Source organism: Carettochelys insculpta, chromosome 1 (genome assembly GCF_033958435.1).
Source record: "Carettochelys insculpta isolate YL-2023 chromosome 1, ASM3395843v1, whole genome shotgun sequence".
NCBI lineage: Eukaryota > Metazoa > Chordata > Testudines > Carettochelyidae > Carettochelys > Carettochelys insculpta.
The window spans coordinates 341,456,211-341,471,032 of NC_134137.1; the positions used below are offsets into that span (position 1 = coordinate 341,456,211).

Below are 14,822 nucleotides of genomic sequence, written 5' to 3' on the forward strand. Positions count from 1 at the left end.
ATTAGTAGGAAATGGCAACCAAAGCAGATGGCGATCAAAGATGAGAACAAAGAAGTGCTCATGAACAGGGATAAAATTGGTGCAACATCTCGTCCATCGCTGCACAAAGCACAGTTGGACCCAAGCGTTTCAGAGAGACGGACTGAAGAATTGAAAGAGATCTCCCCCATGCATCAAGAGCAAGAATGATATTTCAAACAAGGAAGTAGAAAAAGCAGTGAAACAACTAAAGAATGACAAGAGCCCTGGAAATGATAAGATCACGGGAGAGATGATCAAATATGGCAGAGAAAGCATGATTCAGTAAATACACCAACTATGTAACATTGCATGGAAAAAAGAGAAGGTGCCTAAGGAATGGACAAGATCTGCGCTAGTGAAAATACCCAAGAAAGAAAGCACATTGGAGTCCAAGAACTACAGAATGATTGCCCTACTGAGTCATCTAGGTAAGGTGCTGCTGCTGCTGCTACTGACCGAGAGATTAAGATTGCAGATAGAAGAACATATAGCAGAAGAGCAAGCAAGGTTCAGAAAAAAAGATAGAAGTACCATACAGCAGATATTGGCACTAAGACTGATAGTGGAGAAAGCTCGACGAAAGAACAAAAACACATACACTTGCTTCATTGATTTTCAAAAGGCATTTGATAGTATAGATCAGAAGGTGACTTGGGCAGTACTGGAGTCATACGGAGTGGATAGCAGACTGATATAGTTGTTGAAGGATATCAATGATAATGTGGAGGCAGCGGTGAGAAAATGTGGGGAGTTGGTTTAAAACAGAGTTACGAGACAAGGAGATCCAATGTCACCAAGTATCTTCATCACACATTCGGAGAGAGCGATGGACAAGATCAAGGAAGAGGTAGAAGGGATATCTGTGCACGGGAAAAGAATTAACTTGAGGTTCATGGATGATGATCATTGGAAAACGAGGAGAAGCTAGCAAAAACGGTTCAGGTATTAAACAAAGAAGGCAAGTGGTACGGACTGATTATGAACACAGATCAAACAAAAACAATGGTATTTGGAGATAAGGAAATAGGAAGGAAGATCAGTGTCGATGGTATTGACGTAGCAAATGTAGAGAAGTTCACATATCTGGGGAGCAACATAATCTTGACTGTAAGAAGGAAATATCGACTAGAATAGCGAAAGCAAGAGAGAGTTTGAAGGCAATGGATAAGATCTGGAAAAGCAAAGCAATTAGCTTAAGAACAAAGCTGGGCGTCTTGAAAACGTGTGTATTCAGCAACATGTTGTATGGATGTGAGACATAGGTGATAACGAAAGATTCAAAAAGAAGAATATTGGCATTCCCCCCCACTTTACTCTGCGATTTGCTCACCTTGATAATATTTTTCTGATTTGTCAACCTTGATTACTAATTTTTGGTTCTCTATGCCTTAAATATTGAGTCTGTTCTGGTATGAGTATGGTCTGAAGAAGTGGGTCTATTCCACAAAAGCTCATCTAATAAATTATTTTGTTAGTCTTTAAAGTGCTACTTTACTGCTTTTTTGTTTCGATAGTATATAGACTAGCAAAGCTTTCTCTGTTACTAATGTAGTACTTACTTTCCCTTCGTTTCTTTACACTCAGCCCACTCACTTCCACACACATGTAAGTGGAGGACCTATCAAAAACTATTTCTCCTTTTGGCTGGAAAGGAACAGAGAGGGGGATGACAACAGATTGTAGTTTATATTTTTAAATCTCAGGAGGCACTGTGAACAACATATAGTTGATATGAAACAACTTACGCAAGGTATGTGAACTGGTTATTGATACAGTATAGGTACTCAGTAACTGTTCATTGCAATGGTTTACTGTGTGTACATGGAGGTTTAATTTAACAGCAAAACTGTTGAGAAGGGCAACACAATGGCCTGTTATAAGTAATCTGTTTCTTACTCCCAGGAAATTTTCACCAATGCGTGAACTGTTAAGCTGTGAAAGCATTACTTGCATGCTTCAGGAGAGTTACACATTTCCCCCCCGGCCCCCAAACAAAAAAAACAACCACCAAAGCTTTCAACAGATCAAAAGGACACTACAAAAAGGTTTTTTTGTTTTTGTTTTTTTTTTAAAAAAAAAAAAAAGTGGGACTGTTGGGAATGAGCTGTTCACAGATGAACAAAACAGGTTGGCACAGAGAGACCTAGACAGGCCTGCCTGGAGAAGTAGGACTGAAGCAGTCAGGCCTTCTAAAGCATAGGGGATAATAAGCTTTAAGGAGACAGATTATTAGAGAGCAGATTTTAAAATAATACTGTTGTCTATCTTGCGCTGTGTTCCTACTGTTGACATTAAACAGCATTTTAAGAAAGCTTTCTGGTCTGAAAGGAAGCCATGAAGGGCCTAAGCCTAGCCATACATGTAGAGAAACCAGAAATGATACACAAAGGGGCTATACCACCAGGTGTGGGGGAGGGGGTTGGTTGGGGGAATAAGGGGATTGCATCCTAGAACACGTGAGGGAAAGAAGCCTAAAACACCACAACAGACACTTACTGACCGGCATCTCTGCAGCTACAGCTGCTTGAAGCTCCTGTTGGCCTGGAACAGTGACCTGCAGTCAAATGGAGTCTCAAGCAGTTGTACCTGAGGAAACGCAAAAACAGCAGTAATGCAGCATTTTAAAAAGACTAACAAAATGATTTATTTGGTGATGAGCTTTCATGGGCTTGTTAGTCTTTAAAGTGCTACATTACTGCTGTTTTGCTCTGTTTGAATACGGGCTAACACAGCTACCTCTGTTACTGAGGAAATGCAGGTAAACAAAGTGTCTGGTGACCTTCCAGGCATTAACCTTGGTGAGCTGCATCCAGCCCATGGGCTGGTCAATACCTGTCTCTGCAATGCATTAGACCCACGACCATTACAGGTACTTGGATGTGATGGTGTTGGTAAGGCCATAAAATTAATGTGTATCGATATGAAATACCATTATGCAGTAGCTATTTCAAAATATTTAAGTTTCTTCTTACCCATTTTTATACAGAAAGGCAAAGACGTGGAAATTCTTATAAATACATTTTTCAACCTTAAAGAAATATTAGGTAATTTAAATGATCATCATCAATACCTAGTCTGGATAAGTTATGAATGCCACTGGGCTCATTTGATAACAACTGGGACAAAGTGCACTACTCATTCACATCTTACCCTAATCGCCTTTAATCCGTTAGATGTTTTATCCTCTTCAATGACAGCAAAGACTTTCTGTCCAAGGATCAGTGGCACACCGCTCAACACAGCATCACTTGTGAAGCAAATCAAGTCATCTATCATCCCATAATCATGGCAATACCTCGTCACTACTCCTTGTACAGTTTTTAGTTCTTTATCATCTGAAACTGAGAAATATATTTAGACATTAAAATAAACTATTTTCCCATGAAAATATATAGCTATGGCAGTTATCAAAAATGTCACATAACAGAAACAATTCCCAAATGCAACCAAAATACTGCCACAATGAGACACGAAAAATTTATTTTCAAAGGTCTAAGGTGTGAGAAATGCAAACAGGAAGTATCTACTATATATTTTAGAGAGTTTGCTTGATCAAGAACTCCTTATAAACAGTAAGAGCCAGGACCACCAAATTTAATATACAGATTTCTCTTATCAGAATTTAAAGCAATGTAAGAGTTTGATTGTGCTAAGGAAATGAGATGTGCCTGGAATGGGATTAATTCCCCAAAAACCAACGTAGAAAAAAGACCCACTAAAACAAGTACCGTTCTCAAAACTGAGTGACTGCTGAAAGAGACTGAACCAAGATGAGCCAGAAAAATAGGATAAACCTGAAATAGGACTGCTTCTCAATATGCCTCAAAGAAAAGGAGATCAAAATGAGAAATTTGGAGCAGTGCTCTGTTTTGCCCCAGCTAAATCAATGCTTAAGGCTTGGAAACCAGAAGACAACATTATTGGAAACCAAATTGATGACAGCCTTTTTTTTTTTTTTTTTATATAAAGGGACAGCCAATGACAAGAGTTCACAGGGATGGAAAAAAAAAACAACCACACACTTAAAAATCTACTAGAAAAAATTAAACAGCTATTTTAACACATCTTTAAGAAATCCAAAATAAAATTTAACTTAATAAAAATAATGTATTTTCAAAAAATAAATTTTAATAAAGCATGTACATTTAAAAAAAAATAATGGGTAAATCTGCTAGCGATAAATAAACCTGGATTCTAAAAGAATACTTCCAAAAATCTAAGGCTCACAGCAGTTCCTCCCAACATTTCCATACTGTACCCCTTTCATAATTCTGAAATGTCCTGTGTATCCTAAGTTTTCCCCTCACTTAAGAGCTGCTTGCTGATGAAAAAAGTCACACATAAAAATACAAAAGTGCCACAGCACACTATTAAGTGAAAAATTGCTTACTGTCATTTTTACTATAAATTATAAATGAACTGGAACATTACTATATTTACATTTTAGTGTAAAGTAGGGTCTCAATATCTGTGAGGGTTCTGTGTTGAGAACCCTTGTGAACCTTGAATTTCACAAATACAGCACTGTATGGCAGCTGCTCCCTGCCCGGGGCCCCGGGAGGAGCAACTGCTCACGAATACTTGAATTCACAAATCAGTATTGAGACCCTACTGTATAACATATAGATCTGTACAAACAAGTCATCCTATGAAATTTTAGTTTGAACAGACTTTGCTAGTGCTTTTTATGTTGCATGTTATAAAACTAGGAAAATATGTAAGTGAGTTGATGTACCTCCTAGAAGACCTCTGTATACATGTGTGGCCCTGCTTGAGAAGCATCTATCTAAGGTATTGCTGTAAAACAGCAAATTTGTTTAAGATAAGGGCTGGATTTTATGCTACACCTCTGGAAATGCAAACAGCCCTAGTGGGCTTAAATTTTGTACACCACCAGCAACAACAATAAAGGAAAAATGTCACTTTTGGGGCTTACCATCCTTCTGATTTTTACTGAAGCCCCACTCAACATCATTATGCCACAATTTGAGACTTGGGGTTAAAAGTATCTCAAACAAACAAATCTGATAACCTATTACTAACAATGTCTTAAATTAAGCTTATTTTAAGGATCCAAAGTTACTTACTGATGGGTTTTGCTGCCTTTCTGAATTACCCTCATTTTAGACACTGAAACATTTTTCAGGTTCTCAATGCTCCACATTTTAGTAAGCCACCTTCATGCTTGTCTGAAGGACCACATGACCCAATGGTTATGTAGGAAAGCTATGAAGCAGTTCTAAGTTACTACAGGCTTCCCCAGGCTCAGGGGTGCCATTCTGATACCTGGGGAGGGAGGAGCACAACCTGTGCATGATGGGGTGGGGGAGCAGACTGAGGACAGTGACTTCAGCAGTATCACTGAGCATGCTCATTACAAGTCCAGCATCAAATGGGAGCTGGGACTGACTTGGTCTTCCATCCCCATTACTTCCTCCTTCCCCTCTCACACACCTCTCTCTTCACCCCTCCCCCCCCTCCAGGAGCAACTAAGGAACTAGCTAAGAGAAGTACTGTATTTAATTCCTATATAAAAAGGAAAATTAAATAAATATTAGACCCACTCATCTTTAACACTAACATACTTCAGGAACACTGAATAGCCGTAACATCTTAATACATATACTTTGTTATTGCTACTAACTCTGAAGGGAGAGATGGCTGACAGGACTCCTGGGCTCTAGTTCAGGTCTAGAAGAGGAGTGGGGTTTAGTGAATTGCAGTGGGTAGCAAATATATTTGGGCTCTATACAAGACCATGAAAATGGGCATACTAGGTCAGACCAATAGTCCATCTAGCCCAGTATCCTGTCTTCCAACAGTGGCCAGTGCCAGATACTTCAGAAAGCATGAACAGAAGCAGCAACCACCAAATGATTCATTCTCTATTGTCCATTCCCAGCTTTTGGCAAATAAGCTAGGAACACCATCCTTGACCATCCTGGGTAGTAGCCACTGAAGGTTTTTTTGTTCTTCTTTTGTTTTTTGTTCTTTTTGGAATCTTCTCCTAGTTTTGTACATTATACCATCCCCTGGCAAAGAACTCCACAGATTGATCATGAAGAAATAATTCATTTTATTTCCTATATATTTCAATGGGTGAGCTTCTTGTGTTAAGCTAGAAGCAGTAAATAATGTTTCCTTATACTATTTCCCATACCATTCATGATTTTATAGACTTCTAACATAGCCCACTGCCCTTTAGTCCTTTATTTTCCAAGCTGAAAAGTCCCAGTCTTGTTAATCTCTCCTCACTTGCAAGATGTTCCTTACCCACTAATAATTTGTTCCCTTCTCTGTACTTTTCTCAAATCCATATACTGTTTTTAGATAGGGTGACCAGATATGTATGCAATATTCAAGATGTGGGCATGCCAGGACTTCATATACAGGGAACATGGTATTTTCTGTCTTATTATCTAGTTATTTCCTAATGATTCCCGAAATGCTTAAAAATATTAAGATTGCCATTGTACCTTAAGCCGGTGTTTTCAGGGAACTCGCCACCAGTATTTCAAGATTTCTTTCTTGAAAACGAACAGCTCTTTTAGACATCTCATTTTGCATGCATGGGATTGTATTTTTCCACGTGCGTGACTCTGTCTTCATCATCACTGAATTCCATCTGCCTCTATGTTGCCCTACCACCCATTTTTGTGAGATCCCCTTGTAACTCTGCATTTAAGTGTGGACTTAGAATATTCTGCGTACTTTTGTATCACCTCACTACTTACCCATTTCAAGAATAACAGGAACAGCCTACAGCTAAATGTATTGTTCGTCTTTACTAATTACAGATTCTACCTGCTTCCTTACATCTCACTTCAGACCAGGGAGAACTTCATCTCATATCATGGTTGTGTTCTGTTTTCTAATGACACACACAGCTAATGCTAGAAATGAAACCTGTAAGTTATGTCATGTATTTCTAATATCAATGAATTTCCAAAACCTAGCACATTTGCTAGTTGCATTCTTGCGATGCACAATAACAATACCATGCAATTTGTTTTCCAAGGTGTTTTGACATTTGGATTTGTAATTTCAATGGGGACCCTTATCATGCATTTTGATAGGATGTATTTAAATTGTATAAAACCAGACTTACAACACAGCTGAAACTTATCTTACAGATTGAGTACTTGTTTTTTGTATTTTGGACAACAGAGTGCCTGATCCATTGCTATTAACTCTCCAACTCACAGTGACTCCAGTGGTCAAGATCTCATATGGAACCAACAGCTCCACTATGTTTCTATTAAAGTAAGTGTGTGTTTTTTTATGGCTTCAATATAGTGATCCACATGCAATGAATATATGGACAACTATTCTGAAATGAGACTGTGACAAACACAGGACTAAGGGTCAGGATGCTTCTTTCCTGTCTCAGCAGTGCCACTGATGTGCACTGGGACATTGCATGAGTTCCTTCATCTCCCTGCACCGTACTTTTTCCACTATGGAAAACAGAGAACAGTTAACAGAAGTAGCTGAGAACAGTTACAACAATTTATTACACAAGGACTGTCTCCCTTCCCTTGATGTTCGCAATTATCTCAGGCAAGACAATTAACATTCCCCACCCCTCTCCTTCAGAGACATGTATTTGATTTGTCAGTTTTTATTGCAATTTTTTGGACCTCTGTGCTATATAACAGTTTGGACTGCAAATGCTATAGATCGGAAGAAGTAGATCTGTCCCACAAAAGCTCATCACCTAATAAATTATTTTCTTAAGTCTTTAAAGTGCTACATGACTGCCATTTTGTTTTGTTAGGATACAGACTAACACAGCTACCTCTCTGTTACTGCATCATTAGTGATAATGTAGCATCTAGAGACCCCAGTGAGAGTAAAGTCCAATTGAGGTAGGTGCTATATGGAGAAACAGGCCTTGCTTCAAAGAGCCAGTGATGTTAAAAGGTTAAGGGACAGATGGGGAATTAAGCTAACAGGAGAGAGGCAAGCCAGCCTGTGGAAATCACGGAGTACTGGGAATTTACTAGATTTGGAATAAAGGCACAGAGAAACTATAAGTGCTTTTCCCACAGCCATACAGGAAGTCTGGTGGCAGATCCAGGAATCAAACCAGATCGTCTGATTCCTAATCCAGTGCTTTACCCACAAAATCATTTCTCCTTCTCATAAGGCTGAAACACAGATAAGATTTTCTAAAGCTCCTCAGCAATTTAGGACCACAAGTCCTCCTATGGACAGTGAAGCAGAATGGAACTTTAAAGTCATTGAGGTGCTTTTGAAAATCCCACTTTATAAAATACAAGAACACTGGAAGGTTGAACATGTTGCCCTACATTCAGGGCTGAAGTTGCTTACAGATACTGTCATACCGCACTCTTTTTGAGGGAGGCCTCAGGGCAGGGAGCTAGGGTGTGTGATACAACAATACTGTAAGAAATGTAAGCATGGAATGAAGTGCAGGAAGCTCATGGCACAGAGAGTACATGCATGTGTGCATGCTCAGGACAGTTTTTTTTTGGGGGGGGGGTGTCAGATAGTTAGGGAAGAGCCCTAGCATTCCAGGGAACTATGGCTGTAGCAACCCCCTCAAGTGTGGTGGTGGTGGTGGTAAGTCTAGCACCTAGGGCAGCCTCAGATGGGGGTGAGGGGAGGACTGACAGACACCTCCAGACAGCCCCTTTCACCACCTGACTGCCTGCTTTTTAACAAAGCAGCCCACAAGGGAGCCAGGGCTATCTCGGGGGGGGGGGGGGGGGTCTCAGGCAAGTGTCACCTGTATGGGGGGGCTTTTAACTTTTTTTTTTTTAAATGCAGGTGAAGTCTGGTTACAGCGAGCTTCAAGAGCACCTACTGACTGCAGATTAAATATTGATATTGCCCAGCTCTATAGTGATATTGTTGTTACATTGCAGTTCGGTTTTACAATTATAATTGAGCTCATAATTACAAAAAAAAAAAAAACCCCTCAGCTTTGAAGCTCAGTGTTTTTTAGATGGATTTGTTGCAATGTTTTAAAATTTAAGGCCTCTCTCAACGAAAGTTAATACTCCCACACAACTAAAGTGTCTGATGCTCTCAGTCTACACAGAAGATTTGTACACAGCCTTGTGGTCATTTTATGCAACAAGAGTCACGGACAAAACACTCTGAAAACAGACAACAAGGTCCTCTGACAAAAGTGAATTAATTGCACAGCGTGGAAATTGAGGTGATAATCATGCAACAACCAGGCATCCTACCCCAGAACAGATTATAAACAAACAGGGAAGAAATGTTCTTTATAGCAGGTTCTAAAAAGATTTTCTAAGAAAACAAAGTCAGAACCCGCACACATTCCTTCACATTAACCTTTAACTAGAGAAATAAACTAGGGCATTTTTTTGAAGAAAGGTCAACCAGCCAAGTACATTTCAACAGCACTTTTCAGCAAAGGGTCACTGAAAACAGGAAGGAAGCCGCCTAATACCACTGCAATGTAAATATTACTCATTTGTATCCCAGCCTGCAGATGGCAAACCAGACGTATGCACCAACCATAAGAGGTGGCATAGCCAGAACCCACGCAAGTCAATGGCAGTCCGGGGGACTGAACCCGGGTCTTCCTCCTTAACTCCAGGACCCAACAGAGGAGTCTGCAGCTGCCGCACAGCTGACGTCAAATGGCACAGGCCAGAGCCACCTCCTCCGACCCGCCTCAGGGGCTACTGCTCCCGGCGGTGGGTGACGCCCCAGCCCGGAGCACCGCTCCCAGAACGGGCGCCCCAGGACCTGCCCTAGACCACCGAGCTTGCCGCGGCCGCAGATGGCCAGGGAGCGTTACCTGTGGTGGGCGACCGCTCGTCTCCTGGTCCCTGACGGTCTGCCCGCCTCCAGAAATAGGACACGGCCCTGGACAGGAGCTGGAGCATGCCCACACCAAGCAGCCTCCCACAGCGAGGAAGGAGCCAGGAAGCTTCGACGGCACCTTCACGCCTCACGCGCTCGCCTCGCGGCTTCGCTGCAGCCAGTAGCGCCGCTCTCTGGAGTCATGTGACCACACATTCGTCCTCCGTCCACGCGTGGCGGGGGGGGGGGGGGCGAAATAAAGCGCCTGACCGTGCGCAGGCGCAGATTGGGGCTGTACGGGTGTTGGGCTTCGCGCGCCCACGTCTACCCGTTGTGCTAAGTCTCAACCCAGAGGCTGGGTTAGCAACGGCTCTGATGGGGACCCCGGGGTCACGTGGAGGGTAGTCCCGCCCGTCAAGTGCAGAGCCCGCGGCCGGGGTTTTGTTCCCTGCCTGTTGTGTACCCAAGTTCCGCCCTCCTGAGGTGGGAGGGGAAAGTTTTTTTTTCAAGGCCTGGTTCCTTCGCATACCCTCGGGAACCTGCCAGCCGTGAATAAGCCATCGTGGCTCTTCCTCTGCTCAGGGCATGAGGCTAAGCCCTGGCGTGATGCAGACGGGGGCTCGGAAGGCTGTGGCTGTTAACAAGGAGCAGCTCTACGCACTTGACCCACAAGGACCCTTGGTGATTGCAGGTGTTGCAGGAACCTCAGTTGGTGCAGGCCCAGTGATGATTGTGGAAGGGGAGGCCACAAGCATCAAGGTGCTGGCCTGGCTGGCTGGCTGGCATAGAGGCTGTGTAGGGGAACCAAGTAGCAATAGATCCAGTGCCTGGTTCATTAGAGGTGGAGCTAAACTCAGCCCTGGCTGCCTTCTGCCATCACAGACATGGACTTACTTTGGAGAACTCCCAAAGCCAAAGATAACCTTGAATGTGTCCGTTGGTCTGTTCCAGGGCCTAGTAAGGCATTACTCTATACTGTGCTAGCTGCCAACTTTATAATTGCACAAAAGGAACACCTGTGTCCCACCCCTTCCCTGAGGTCCCATCTCCACTCAACCATTCCCCCTTTCTGTTGCTGCTTCTCACCCACCCTCACTGTGATTAGGCTGGGGTGTGGGAGGGGACGAGGGCTCTGGCTAAGGCTGTGTGGGCTCGAGTGGGGCTGTGGGTGAGCGGTTTAGATTGTGGGAAGCAAGGGGAATTGAACAGGAGGGAGTTCAGGGCTGGTGCAGGCACTTGCGGTGTAGTCGGGGTTCAAAGTGTGGGCTCTGGGTGGCACTGACCCCAGGCAGCTTCTGATCAATGACAATGTCAGTAAGACAGGCTCTCTGTCTCTGTGAGGCTCTTGGAAGCAGCAGGTGTAGCTATCTCCTAGGTTGGGGGGTCCATGGGACTCCATGAACTGCCCATTCCTGCAGGTCCCACCCCCTGCAGCTGTCACTGGCCAGAGTTTCTGAACAATGGGAGCTGCAGAGCTGGCACATGGGACAAGGAAAATATGCAGCACTCCCTTGGTTGCTGCTGTGCCTGGGAGCCAGACATGCCAGCTACTTCTGGAAGTTTCATGGAGATTGTCTTATCCCCACTGTGTTGCTAAGCAGACTTTAAGAGGCAAAATCAGCAGTGCTGACTGGAGCTAACAAGGTCCCTTTTTTACCAGGTTGCCCAGTCGAAATCTAGGAACGTGGGAACCCTGTTTGTGTCTAGGATCTTTGTACCCTTATCTGTCAGTTCATACTTCTCAAATTTGTCATTACATCCACTAGAAATGGTACATAAATACTTTGAGGGAAGACAGTGGTATACAAATGTAGTATATTATTATATAGATTATTCTCATGTCTTCTAAATTGTACAGGATTTTATTGCTTTTGCTTATTTTGAAACTTGACATAATTACATTTTAGATCAAACATTATTAATCTGATGTAGGAGGAAAAATATGTATTTTTCCTTCATTGTTTCTCTTTCAATTCATGTGATCTAAAATGGGAGCTGCAATGATTCTTGGGGAAGTGCAATTTTAGTGAATCTGCTTACTGTATTTCTGTCAGTTCCTTTAGTTCAGTAGCTTGTGTTTCTATTACACATTTTGTCCAGTCTTTCTTTTTTTAACTGACATAGAGTATGCTCCTCAGTTATTTCTTATGCTGACTCAGCAAACTCCTATATTGTTTTGACACTGGTGAATTGCATTATGGGAACTAAAATAAAAGACTATACACAGTAGATGGTACTGAAAAATTTGGCAGGATAACTGCACATTTTCATGAAAAACTAATGTAGTGACAGTTATTGTTGTATGTAACACGAAATGAATCTACAACAACAGTTGTCTTTGAAACCTTTTATTAACATTAGACAGTTTCACTTTATTTATGGAAAGAGAAATAATAGAAACTTTATTTAGACCACTTGGTATACTTAAACAGAGTACATTATTGTCACATATTATGAAAGTAAACACAATATATTTATTCTTATTATTTATGTGTAGTAAAGGAAGGGTAGAATCCATATACAATGAAGAAAAATATTAGTATAAATGATCATGTGGCAAACATGAATGTATATCAAAGGTGCAATTAATACACTTTTGTACCTATGCAAATATTAAGTAAATACAAGATCCTGGATTGACTCCCATAAGCTGTGTCTACACGTGCACGCTACTTCGAAGTAGCGGCACTAACTTCGAAATAGCGCCCATCGCGGCTACACGCGTTGGGCGCTATTTCGAAGTTAACTTCGATGTTAGGCGGCGAGACGTCGAAGTCGCTAACCTCATGAGGGGATCGGAATAGCGCCCTACTTTGACATTCAACATCGAAGTAGGGACCGTGTAGACGATCCGTGTCCCGCAACGTCGAAATTGTGGGGTCCTCCATGGCAGCCATCAGCTGGGGGGTTGAGAGACGCTGTCTCTCCAGCCCGTGCGGGGCTCTATGGTCACCGTGTGCAGCAGCACTTAGCCCAGGGCTTCTGGCTGCTGCTGCTGCAGCAGGGGATTCATGCTGCATGCACAGGGTCTGCAACTCGTTGTCGGCTCTGTGTATCTTGTGCTGTTTAGTGCAAGTGTGTCTGGGAGGGGCCCTTTAAGGGAGCGGCTGGCTGTTGAGTCCGCCCTGTGACTCTGTCTGCAGCTGTGCCTGGCACCCTTGTTTCGATATGTGCTACTGTGGCGTGTAGACGTTCCCTTGCTGTGCCTATTTCGATGTGGTGCTGCGCAACGTCGATGTTGAACATCGACGTTGCCAGCCCTGGAGGACGTGTAGATGTTATTCATCGAAATAGCCTATTTCGATGTCGCGACATCGAAATAGGCTACTTCGATGTAGGCTTCACGTGTAGACGTAGCCATAGAGAGGAATATGACTGCGCATGGAGAAGGAGAAAAACTGTCAGTGATTTTATAAGCTATGTCTAGATTAGAGGGATTTGTCAGAAGAAGTTTTTGTCAGAAGATATCTTCCGTCAAAACTTCTGTTGACAGATTGTGGCCAGACCACAGGGCAGATTGAAAGAATGATCTGTCAACAGAGCAGCTGGACTGCCCGGCCGCTCTGTCAGAAAAACAGCCAACCGGAAGCACAGCAGTTAGGGTCGTCCGGTGTCCTGAAAGCCCTTTCTGTTGACAGAAGGCCCCCTGGAATGTCCAGACCGGCTTTTGTTTGACGGATCTCTGTCGACAGAGGTCTCCTTCCTTGTGGCAAGATGAATACAGCTGTTGACAAAAGTGCTGCATTCTGTCAACTTACTGTCGACAGGATGCTCTTGGAAATCTGGACACTCCATGGGTTTTATCGACAAAATGGCCATTTTGCTGACAAAACCCTCTAGTCTAGATGTAGCCGTACAGTTTTTTCCATAGGAATTACTCTACTGTTTTACAAAGAAAAAGCAGGAGCAGTGTGTGGGGGAGGTCTGATGTAGATGCAGGTATTTTTGAATGCATTTTGAAGTAATACTAAGACAATCTTAAACAGCTTAAACTGATATGTCTTTAAAGCTACGTCTACATGTGAAGCCTACATCGAAGTAGCCTATTTCGATGTGGAGACATCGAAATAACGTCTACACGTCCTCCAGGGCTGGCAACGTCGATGTTCAACATCGACATTGTGCAGCACCACATCGAAATAGGTGCAGCGAGGGAACGTCTACACGCCAAAGTAGCACACATCGAAATAAGGGTGCCAGGCACAGCTGCAGACAGGGTCATAGGGTGGACTCAACAGCAAGCCGCTCCCTTAAAGGGCCCCTCCCAGACACACTTGCACGAAACAGCACAAGATCCACAGAGCTGACAACTGGTTGCAGACCCTGTGCATGCAGCACGGACCCCCAGCTGCAGCAGCAGCAGCCAGAAGCCCTGAGCTAAGGGCTGCTGCACACGGTGACCATAGATCCCCGCAGGGGCTGGAGAGAGAGTGTCTCTCAACCCCTCAGCTGATGGCCGCCATGGAGGACCCCGCAATTTCAATGTTGCGGGATGCGCAACGACTACACGTTCCCTCAACGTCGAAGTAGGGCGCTATTCCCATCCCCTCATGGGGTTAGCGACTTCGACGTCTCGCCGCCTAACATCAATGTTAACATCGAAATAGCGCCCAACACGTGTAGCCGTGACAGGCGCTATTTCGAAGTTAGTGCCGCTACTTCGAAGTAGCCTGCACGTGTAGACACGGCTTAAATGAGTTAAAACTGATGTTGGACCTTACATAGTTTTGAATATCAAATAACATTCATTCAGAAAAGCTTACTTTGAAGGCATTACAAAGAGTCTGGAGATATGAACTGGGTGTTTGCATACAAGTTAAAAGATGGCAGTAGGGGAAAGTTTATTAAAAAAAAGAATTAACTCCAATTCCATGCTACCTCAGTCTCTCCAGGCAGGAGGAAGAGGCAGATGCTTCATAAGATTTCAGCTTCCTTTCTCCATGTATCCTTACTACTTCTGCTGCCCTAAGATTTTCACTGTTAGCCTCTCCACATCT

General features: G+C 43.2%; 1 protein-coding gene across 1 annotated transcript in view; it reads right to left on the reverse strand.

Moving 5' to 3' along the window:
* MOV10L1 (Mov10 like RNA helicase 1) overlaps positions 1–9,908 on the reverse strand; it is a 104,627-nt gene extending 94,719 nt beyond the window's left edge. The window contains exons 1-2 of the mRNA XM_075005932.1: positions 9,821–9,908; positions 3,172–3,356 (exon numbers count right to left, since the gene is read on the reverse strand). Coding sequence (XP_074862033.1) covers positions 3,172–3,356; positions 9,821–9,908 — 273 coding nt within the window. The remainder of the gene's footprint in view (positions 1–3,171; positions 3,357–9,820) is intronic.
* Positions 9,909–14,822: the final 4,914 nt, after the last annotated feature.